The sequence below is a fragment of the Zingiber officinale genome, chromosome 7B, assembly GCF_018446385.1.
Source record: "Zingiber officinale cultivar Zhangliang chromosome 7B, Zo_v1.1, whole genome shotgun sequence".
Taxonomy (NCBI): Eukaryota; Viridiplantae; Streptophyta; class Magnoliopsida; order Zingiberales; family Zingiberaceae; genus Zingiber; species Zingiber officinale.
The window spans coordinates 29,974,612-29,986,250 of NC_055999.1; the positions used below are offsets into that span (position 1 = coordinate 29,974,612).

The following is an 11,639-nucleotide window of genomic DNA, read 5'->3' on the forward strand; positions in this document are numbered from 1 at the left end:
TCGAAACTTTATCTGCATCTCAAATCATCAACATAATCTTATTTTGGCACTAGTTAATTGATATTATCATTTTCAATTATCAACATATTCTTATTTTGGTTGATATTATCATTTTCAATTGACCAATATGCAACGGTTTAATGATTCAGTCGGCTACAAAACCTTCTATTTGTTTACATTTAATCTTGAATCGATTGTCGAGCTGACTCCTCCATCAGTCAACTAATATCAACCTCAATCAACGGATCAAAACTCGAATTCATCCAAAACTTAACTTTATGGTTTTCAAATTCATCAGTTGACTTTTCTAAGGATATCAATTATCTCCTCTATTAGTCGACTATTTCTATATCCAAGTTGGCTAATATAACCATGAATTTTACCAACCATAACTACGTGATTTTGAATTCACCACTTGACCGAACAGTCACACCAAGGTGAGAACTTAGTAATGCTACAAAAACTTCATCCATGCCTAGAGACCTTTTGTCTTTGGGGCTTCACACATTACATAATATCCAACCTACTCCGACCTACTAAGACTTTGACTTGTCAAGCCCTAAGTCAATCTTGACTTGTAAAGACTTCCACCGTCTAAAATTCATTCCTCTTGGACTTCACTCTTGCTTAGTATCCAATTCTTGGACTGCTAGACTTCATCCATTGTCAAATATTTAGTCCTCGATAATTTGTTTAAACTTGTCACTACCAAGCATTCAGTCATTTACGACTTGCATTTTCTAACATCTAGTCTTTCACGACTTATATCTTGTCATTGTCTAACATCTAATTCTCCACGCCTATTAGGATTTTCTCTTACGTGTCAAATATTCAGTCTTCCATTACTAGTTAGAATTTTCTCTCAAGTGTTTTAACATTCAATCCAATAAGTAGAAACTTATATTGGGTTCTTAAATCATGCATAGTTTAAATTTTTATACATGCTTTAATTTTAATTTTAATTTTAATTTACCTTAATTTTTAAAATTGCATGTTTAAATTATCTTATAGTAGAATTTATCAAATCAATTATTTCATATACCTTCGGTTAAAAATTAATTAGATTTTATTTTTTTAAAAAAAATATTTTCTATCAATAAAAAAAATCAAAAAATTTTTGACTATAAATAATTTCTTATAAATTTTTTAACGAAAATCATATTATAAAAATAAAAAATTATTTCACTGAACTATTTTTATAAGTCTTCATTTTTTATGATGAAATATTATGTTCTTTATTAAAAAAATTATATATTTTTTTTTACCGTTGTTTGATTTATTTTGAATTATTTACTAAAAATAATGTTTTTATAATATAAACTTATCAAGACATCATTTATAAAAATTTTAATTTTTCTATAGATAAACATTAAATTTTATATATTGATAAAAATTATCATGATTTTTAGATATTAGATTCTATTTTTAAGTATTTAAACTTCAAAAATTATTATTTCTAATTAAATAATTCGTATGGGTCAAAATAAATATTTATTTGTAGTCAAAATTTTTACTCTAATCTTTATGTCTCTGTGTGATCATCAAAAAAAAATTTCAATAATTTTCAAATTAGTTTTTCCTAAACTAGTTTTCAACTTTTAGAAATTTGGGTATTCATAAAATAATTCCTGATAAAAATTCTCAGCACTTGGTCGTCCATTGAAATAGTTTGGAATTGTTTTCGGTATATACCCCTAGTTTTTGCTGTGATCATAAGGGGAGAATAGGAATTAAGTTTAGAGGGAAGTAAAGATTATTTTAATTGTAATATTATTGTAATAAATTGCAATATTCATATGAATTATCTTGTAAAAAAAAAGAACAAAAGAGAAGAAATGTTTCAAGACTAGGCCTTAGATTAGTAAAGTTTGAGGTAAAAAAAAATATCGACAACTTGAGTGGTGTTACACTAACTTCGAGTTAAAATCGAATGATAAATAATTATCTAAAAAGGTAAACTTTACCAATTCAAATAAAATATAAAAAACTGAAATCAGAAAATAAATAAAATAGTTCCCCTGCTTGATTGATGGTTGCACCAATTCAAAGCAAAACCTCACTCACTACAACAAAAGTGACTTTCCGCGGCGCTTCATCAACGGCGTGCAGTTAAAGCACGCCATTAATAATAGTTTTTACGGTGCACCTAATTATGTGCGCTGCCAATAATATAATATTTATATAAATGATGGCGTGCAGAAATAGAACGCTGTTAATAAACTTTTCTACGGCGTGCAAAGTGCGATGTTAAAACCAAATATTAACGGCGCACGTAGCGCACTGTTAATAATTATTATACATATATAAATCACAGCGTGTAAAACTGCATGCTGCTAATAAATATTATAAAATTCTAATAGCATATAATATACACCGTTAATAATCTTCAAACTTTTTTAACACTTTCCATTGAAATTAACAACTCCCCTTCCTAATTTTTTGCAAACTTTTTATACAAAAATAATACTTCCACAAATATTTTTCTTCCAAAATTTGGTCACTCCCGAATCTCCCGAACCGCCAAACATAGTTCCACCAAAAACCCCTCGCGCGAACCTCTGTCACGCAAAAACCTAACTCGCGCCCTCTCCTCACGACAACTCCCTCCACCGAAGCTTCTCCGCCGAACCCTAAGCTTCTCCGCCGAACCCTAAGCTTCTCACGACAACTCCCTCTTCCGATCCTCTCTTAGCCGGAGCCCTCTTCAGCGAAGCCCTCTCCGCCGAAGCCCTCCACTAAATCACGCGAACCTCTCTCACGCAAACCTATTCGCTAAGCCACTCGCTCGTCCAGTCGAAGCCCTCTTCAGCGAACACCTACTTCCTCCCCGTCGTTGACGAGCCTCTGCTTCCTTCCAGGTACGCAACTCACAGAACCTTCATCTATCAAATTGTGTTTCTGCCACTATTCGATCTATCGCTACTGTTTTCTCCCCTCAATCCATGAAGATACCAACTTTTCCAATGGCACTGTGTCCACCCAAAGATCATATTTGTTTTTTTTAGAAGTCAAAAAAGCTGTGATCCCAAGAAGGTGAATAAGCAGTACATCGAGAGTAGGGCAGTGTTCCATTAGGGGATCTTGGAGGAAGAGATGTGGACATGAATCTTATTCTAGAAGGGCTTACAAGCAAGCTTGAATAAGCTTCTACTAGTAGAAGATAGACCCACACACGCACACTATAGGTAGGAAGGAGGACTCTGATGCCACATCTTCACTTGACTTCAAGCAGGAAGTAGACCAGCCGAGCCGTCTGAAGCCTTTAAGAGAGTAAGGGCGTAATGGTAGTGTAGGAGTTAGCGCGTAACCTCCAGCCCCCGTCAATTCATTCAATGAATCTTCTTTCATTCACTACGCGGCTTGAAATTGATCTATTTCTGATTTTTTGTTTGTGTTTCTTATTCATTTTTGGAATCTCCTACAGAGGAGGATAAAGGAATGCAAAGAAGTGATATGTTGTTAGGATTTTTAATATTCACCATCATTTTTTGATTTAGTTATCTTAGTCTAATCCTTTGATCTCTATATGCAGTTAAAGCCTATTGATTTAGTTATCTTAGTCTAATCTTCCGGAAACTCTGCGTTTGAGGTTTCTTTGCTTCTAGAGATGTTTTGGTTTTGGTTACTTGATGGTTTGTGCTAGGGAGTCATGGAAACTATAATTTTTTACCTCACTTCTATTTACTGACTACCTATAATTCAACAAAAAAATACTACTTGTTGCATATTACTTACTATTCGTGAATTGGTATTGTAATACCCTCATATTGCCTAGTAGTTAATATTCATAAGGCTTGGTTGTGATTATTAAACATGAATTGTCAATTCTAGTTCGCCTTACTTCATACATGTAGAACGAAGACATCAGTAGAATTTACTAGGTTGCTGATATTTTTATTTATATTTTTGAGTTGAGCAAAATATGTAAGCTGATAATACTCAGATATAATTTTTTGTTCTGTTGTATATCATTGTTTTTTATAAGTCCATCGTTTCCTAAAATTTGATGGATTAAATATTGTAACACTAAAATTATTTATAAAAATAGGATAATTTTCTTTTATTTATTTTTTTTTCAGATTATTTTATTAGTATCAAGGACCATTGTTTTCAAAATGGATAAGGAATGGATCCATCTTCCTTCAAGGCTTGTACCCGAGTATGAAGAAGGGGTTCAAAAATTTCTTACACAAGCTAGGAACTATGCCAAAACACGTGAAGTAATCTTATGTCCTTGCAAACATTGCAAAAATAAGAAGTATATGAAATTTGACCAAGTGTATGATCACTTAATTATTAACGGGTTCAATCCTTCTTACACAATTTGGGTCTTCCATGGTGAAACTTATACTCCAAATTTTCAAGGTCAAAGTAGTTCAAGAGGAATTCAGGAAGAGGAGGATGAAACTAGAGAGGCATATAACTTATATAAAGATGTCTTTGCCTCTGATGAAAGGGTTGACCACACTATGTCTGAGGCAAGAGATTATGAATTTGCTGATTTATTAGTAGATGCAGAAACTCCTCTTTTCCCTAGTTGTACAACTTACACGAAGTTGTCAGCAATCGTTACATTATACAATTATAAGTCTACAAATGGTCATACAGACAATAGTTTCAATGAGCTCCTTAAGATCTTAGGTGACATGCTTCCAGAAAAAAACACACTTCCAAAGGATGTTTACTCAATGAGAAAGTTGTTAAAACCATTTGATTTAGGATATGAGAAGATTCATGCATGCCCAAATGACTGTTGTCTATTTAGAAATGAGCTTAAAGATTTGGACTCATGTCCAAAGTGTGGTTCTTCAAGATGGAAGGTAGACAAAGTCACCACCAAAGTTTGTAAAGGAGTTCCTGAAAAGGTGCTACGGTATTTTCCTGTGATACCAAGATTGAAAAGGATGTTTAAATTAGAACAAAAGGCCGAAGACTTGATTTGGCATTCCAACCATAAAAGTCATGATCATATGATGCGTCATCCAGTTGATTCAATAGCTTGGGATACGATAAATCATAAGTGGCCAGCTTTTGCATCAGATCCTAGAAATCTCCGGCTTGGTCTTGCAACAGATGGATTCAACCCTTTTGGTGATCTTAGTTCTAGATATAGTTGTTGGCCAGTTATTTTGGTAAATTACAACCTTCCTCCGTTGATGTGCATGGTGAAGGAAAATCTTATGTTGACATTATTGATTCCAGGCCCGAAGCAACCAGGAAATGATATAGATGTATACTTGGAACCCCTAGTGGAGGATTTGAAGGAGTTATGGGACATTGGTGTGGAGACGTATGATGCATTTAGCAAGTCAGTGTTCAATATGAAGGCTATTTTGATGTGGACAATCAATGATTTTCCATCTTATGGAAACTTAGCTGGATGTGCCACAAAAGGGAAATTTGGTTGCCCAATATGTGGTGAAGGCATATCTTCTATGTGGCTTAAGTATAGTAGAAAGTTTGCATATTTAGGGCATAGGAGATTTCTTGCTCCTAATCATCCATTCCGTCAGAAGAAGAAGTGGTTTGATGGGAATAAAGAGACAAAAGGAAAACCTAGGCCTCTGAATGGATTAGAAATTCTTAATGTATTGAAAGACATTGAAAATGACGGGGTAAAAAAAAATTGGGTAAAGATATCAATAATACAAAGAAAAAGAGGAAGGAGCGTGATGGTTCAAAAAAAGTTCAAAAACCAGTTCAAATGTGGAAGAAGAAGTCAATATTTTTCAATTTGCCATACTGGAGTGTAAGTTATTTTGCACTCTATTAATTGTATTTTATAAATTTTTTATATTTTATGCACAATTTATTTTGAATCTTGAACTAATATATGAAATGTGTTGATGGTTAAACTTGTAGGGGCTCCTGCTACGTCATAACTTAGATGTTATGCATGTTGAAAAGAATGTTTGCGAGAATATCATAGGTACAATGTTAAACTTAAAGAAAAAAATCAAAAGATGGTGTTAACGCTCGCAAAGATTTGAGGCACTTAAATATTAGAAAAGAATTACATCCTTAAGAAAAAGGAGAAAACATGTATCACTTGCCGGCTGCACCTTACACATTGTCTAAAAAAGAAATGGACGTATTTTGTTCTAGGTTGAAGAAAATAAAGTTGCCTGATGGTTATAGCTCAAATATTGGTAACTGTGTTTCTTTAGAAGAACGAAAGCTTATTGGGTTGAAATCTCATGATTGTCATGTTCTTATGCAACAATTGCTTTCAGTAGCATTGAGAAGTCTTTTACCAAAAGGTCCACGTAATGCTATATTTTTGCTTTGTGCATTTTACAATGAGTTATGTCAAAGAGTGTTAGATAGGAACCGTCTAGAACAACTCGAAGAGAATATTGCTGAAACTTTATGCATGTTGGAGAGGTACTTTCCACCAGCTTTCTTTACCATCTCTGTTCATTTGACAATTCATTTAGCAAGAGAGGCTCGCCTGTGTGGGCCAGTTCAATTCCGCTGGATGTATCCATTTGAAAGGTAATAAATAATAATCTATCTTTTTACTACTTTAATAATATCATACAACAACTTAGATTTTTCTATCAACATTTATTTCATGTGATTTTTCATTATTTAGATTTATGAAAATGCTTAAAGGCTATGTGAAGAACCGAGCAAGGCCAGAGGGTTGCATAGCTGAGTGTTACCTTGCAGAAGAACGAATGCGATTTTGTAGTGCTTATATAAAAAAAGCTGCTTGTATTGGTCTCCGATCTAATCGGAATGACGATTTGGAAAATGGAGTAGTGGAAGGTCGCCCCATTTCTCAAGGAAAAGAAATTATTTTAGAAGAACATTTGTTACAAGCAGCACATCGATATGTGTTGTTCAATACTGCAGAAATTGATCCTTACATACAGTGAGTATTAAATTGCAACCCTAATATTCTTGGTGTATTGCATGATTCATATATTTTAACAATCATTTTTCAATGATTTTAAATAGGATGCACATTGAGGAGCTTAAACAAACAGATCGTCGTTTCTCAAGTAATGAAACACTGTTACAAAAACGGCATATGGAAACATTTGCTCAATGGTTATCAAAACATGTTCTTGATAACTCTTCAGATCGGATTCAATGGCTAGCACATGGTCCAAGAAAGCATGTTATATCGTATACAGGTTATATTATAAATGGACATCGGTTCCACACAATTGATGTTGGAAGGTCGACACAAGATAGTGGTGTTTCAGTTGAAGCTGATACTATTTGGCAATCTAGTTCTACTGATTCACATACAGTAGGAAGACTATCGTACTATGGGGTTATACGAGATATTGTGTTACTAGACTATTATTTTTTCAAAGTACCTGTTTTTAGGTGTGATTGGGCTAATCCTGGAACTGGTATCAAAATGGATGATGGTTTTACACTTGTCAACTTACACCAAGGACTAAGGACTTTTGAAAATGATCCTTTCATTTTAGCCTCACAAGCAAAGCAAGTTTTCTATTCTTGGGAAAATGATGAATCAAATTGGTATGTGTTGCTAAAAGCGCCACCTCGAGGTATTCATAACATGGATTTGCTTGAAGAGGATGCATATACATCATCAAAACCTCTTGATGTGTCCAGACTTGAGATTAACATTACTGAGAAAGAACCATATTCCAGAAATGAGTGTGAGGGAATTGATGTTATTGATATCCCATGACTGAACTTTTCAGATGTAGATTTATAGTTATTTATTTCAACAAATAAATATTTTTTTCAAACTCCACTACTCTTTATTTACTTTTGCAATATATTTTTGTTCTAGTTTACAATATTTCAGTGGTGCATCACGTCATATTACATATTTTATCAGGTCATTATTTAGCATTCAAATGATGAAAAAAATGGGCAAAAAACGCAGTAGAGAATCTATAGTTGAAGTTCAGGTGATATATTGTAATCCTTTTTTAATTCTTGGTTTATTTTAATAAGTACACTTATGCATTTCAACATCTCTTTATGCTATTTTGTAGGAAAAAATTGTTAATCAACTATCGAGAATGGACTCTAACACTGCCTTTGATTCTTCACAACCTTTGCATGGTAAAGAATCGGTTGATGACAGTAAAATTGATGGGAAAAAGGGACGAGGTCCATCAAAGTTGATGTTGGCTAGTGGCCAACAAAATCCCAAAGTGCTAGAGCGTAATGAGTTCGGACAACCAATTGGAGATAATTCGGTGAAGTATGCATCTTTTCTTGGTTGTATGGTAAAAGAATTTGTTCCATATACATTGGATGGATGGAATGACGTAGATGAAGATTTGAAAAGTAAAATGTGGAGTTGTCTTCAGGTAATGTCATGTATCACTGAATTATTATTTTCCAATTCTATAACAAAATTTAGTCATATATTCATGCTTTATATTTTACAGCTACATTTTAATGTTGAGGAGTGGGAAAAGAAAACAATTTTTCAAAAGTTAGGTAAGTTGTGGCGTGATAGAAAGTCCAGGCTGCAGATACTTATACGAGAAGTTAATACTGGCCAAGCAGCTTCACGAGATCTTAGCCTTTTGAAGCCCGAATTTATGGACCAAAATCAGTGGGATATTTTTGTAAAGAAGACACTGTCACTTTCCTTTCAAGTAAGTATTAATTCACTGTTATGGACCAAAATCAGTAAGTAGTATCATATGCTCACTCACTTTAATCATTTGTAGTAATGTTGATTAACTATATATTCTAACCTCTCTTCCATTTGTAGTAATTCTGTTATGAATTTGATTTTGCCCCATTTAGAAGCTATCTCATACCTGACTACTGTATTGTAATCCAAATCAGCCCCATTTTGATTTTTTCCCATTTGTAGTAATGTTGATTTTGTCCCATTTAGAAGCTATCTCATACCACATCAGTAAGTTTTTGTTTTTAAAAAATTATTGTTTCTTTGATCCGTTAGTGAGGACTCAAATTTTGGAGTGCATTTCCATTCACTTTTTATCTAAAGCCTATATAAGGATGCTGTCTCATTACTGCATTTCCACCTTGTTAACTTGAGCAGATTAATGTGAGCATAGTGGAATTTACTATAGTTGTCATGGAAGGTGTGAGTGGGAGCAGGGCCATCTTTAGTGCACAGTGCATTTACTTGAATATATAAGACATGTGAATGATATGTGTGACAATCTAATCTATACGTTGTTTTCCACCAAATCACCATTCATTACTGCAAGCATGGTTTATAGTTTGCATATTTGTCCGGGTGTATTAGCAAATAAACTTGAACAATATAAAACTACCAACTCAGCAAGCTTACAGCCCTACACAATTTTATCTTGAATTGTTATCCTTACTATGAATTTTTTCTTAGATTGTTACTGCTCATGGTTGTATTTTTCCTTGTTGCTTATCTTTTAATTCTCAGGAGAAGAGCGCCAAATTTAGAGAAATGAGGGTAAAACAAGACCATAATCATACAATGAGCCGGAGAGGTTATGCCCGTTTGGCCAACATGATGGTAAATATTTTATCTATACAACTTTATGGATAGTTTGTTTTAAAGTTTTCTTATTTAAGCAATGATACATCTTTTCAATTTCTTTTCTAATGAGTTTTTATATATTCTATATGTTCCATACTTAAGGAAAAAAAAGTCCTGCAGATACACCAATTACAAGATCAAAAGTTTGGATTGAGGCTCACAAGAAAAAAAATGGGCAACCTAGTAGTGAAGCTGTTGGAGAGAAAATGGTAATAAAACTATCTCTTTGAATTTTGTAAAACGTTAGAAAATTTTGTTATTTACTAAAAAATTATCTGTTTGTTCTATTTAATAGAGAAAAATAGAAGAATGTCCACCTGAATCTTTAAATACAACTAGCATTGCCGATGACACAATTAGCATTGTATTTGGCAAGGAAGCTCGAGGTAGAGTGCGTGGGTTGGGCTTTGGAATTACACCATCAAAAACTGGAGCTTGCATTCAACAAAATGAAACTATTAAGCAACTTCAAAGTATGATGAATAACTTTCAACAAGAAATGCAAGAAATGAGGTCCATGTTTCTCCAAAGTATGAGGCAACGAAATGATGAAGAACAGGTTAGTAAATTAACCATCATTAGATAAAATAAGTTAAGTATGTATAGTTAAATTATTGGATTTAATTACATGATGACATTACTTGACATAATTTGTGTGTCAAATTAGGTTGCTAGTGGTGGCATTAGTAGCGGTATTGGGAATGATATTGATATCAATGGTGCAAAACAATTTCAGGTAATTATATTCAAATTGTATGCCTTATAATCCAAAAGTTCATTGTTTAAGCATCATGTCATATTAATAATTTTATATTGTTTAACTATATGCAGGCAAAGCTGAAGAATGTGAATAGTGAAGTTGTCCATGATAATCATAAATGTAAGTTACTTCATTGGTGTGGTGAGGGAGTTGTTGCAGAAGGTCGAGTTGCATCCATAGATCCAAAAGCAAAAGTGCATCACATTCCTCTTGGAGGATCTTGTTGGAAGGTTTGGGTTGATAAAGTTCTGGTGGAGAAGGTAGACTTGATACGACCAAATGATGAAATGTTTTATCTCGACGATGCATTAGGAAGCACAGTAGCATGGCTATCTAAACTTGTAGTTTTGTGTGAGTGAGATAGATTCTACTTATTTGAAAGTCATACATTTTTGTTGGATCTAAATCATGTTACTAAGTGAACTCTTGCTATGTTATGTTAAGTGTGGTGCATTTTATGTTTCTGCAAGTTGTGTTTGTTTTTGCATTTTGTGTGTCGACATTTTATGTTTTTTGCACATTATGTTTCTGCGTTTTGTGTATATTATTGCATGTTGTTGATAACTCTAACGGCAGCATGCATTGCATGCCGTGAATACTATCTATTGCGGCGTGCATTGCATGTCGTTGATAATCCTAACAACAGCTTGCATTGCATGCCGTGAATACTTCAATTGCAAATTGATAACACTAATGACAGCATGAATTGCACGCCGCGAATAATTAAATTGCAGCGTTTATTGCACGCCATTGATTACCCTAACAACAGCATGCATTGTCCGCCGCGAATTCTTCAATTGCAGCGTTTATTGTACGCCATTGATGACACTAACAACGGCATACATTGCACGCCGCGATTATGTCAATTGCAACGTGTATTGCACGCCGTGGATATCTTTAGACTTTCAACAGCTTATCATTGTACAGGACGCAATGCACGCCATGGATAGCATATTTGCGCGCCGCAAAAAGCTATATTTGTTGTAGTGACTCTAATATCACTTGTTGGATCGAGATGCACGTGAGAGAGTGAATTACATGATTTTAAATTATTATATTTTTAGTTTTGAAAACAAAGTGCGCAGCAAAAAATTAAACACGAAAAATAGAAACTCGATCGATTTTACTTGGTTTAGAGCCTTCAGCGAGTCCTCTAAGACTCAAGTTACACGAACTTATCGATAGGTAATTCACTAATAACCTCTTTCGTAACCGTTAGAAGAGGGGATCGAGTACAATAAAAACCAGGGCAAGTGTAACACGCTACACTTTCCTTTTCTAAAGAAATTAAGTATGGAATTTACTTTCGTTACCCAACACTTAAAGATGATTGGATGAGATTTGATGTTGGTCGGCTTCTTAGCTATAGTCGGGCGCAGT

General features: G+C 33.9%; 1 protein-coding gene across 1 annotated transcript; it reads left to right on the forward strand.

The window, feature by feature from the left end:
• Positions 1–4,115: 4,115 nt before the first annotated feature.
• On the forward strand, positions 4,116–7,675 carry LOC122004280. Its single transcript, XM_042559190.1, has 4 exons — positions 4,116–5,749; positions 6,106–6,495; positions 6,596–6,877; positions 6,964–7,675. Exons 1-4 carry the CDS (start codon positions 4,116–4,118, stop codon positions 7,673–7,675), a joined length of 3,018 nt encoding a protein of 1,005 aa, XP_042415124.1.
• The last annotated feature ends 3,964 nt before the right edge of the window (positions 7,676–11,639 follow it).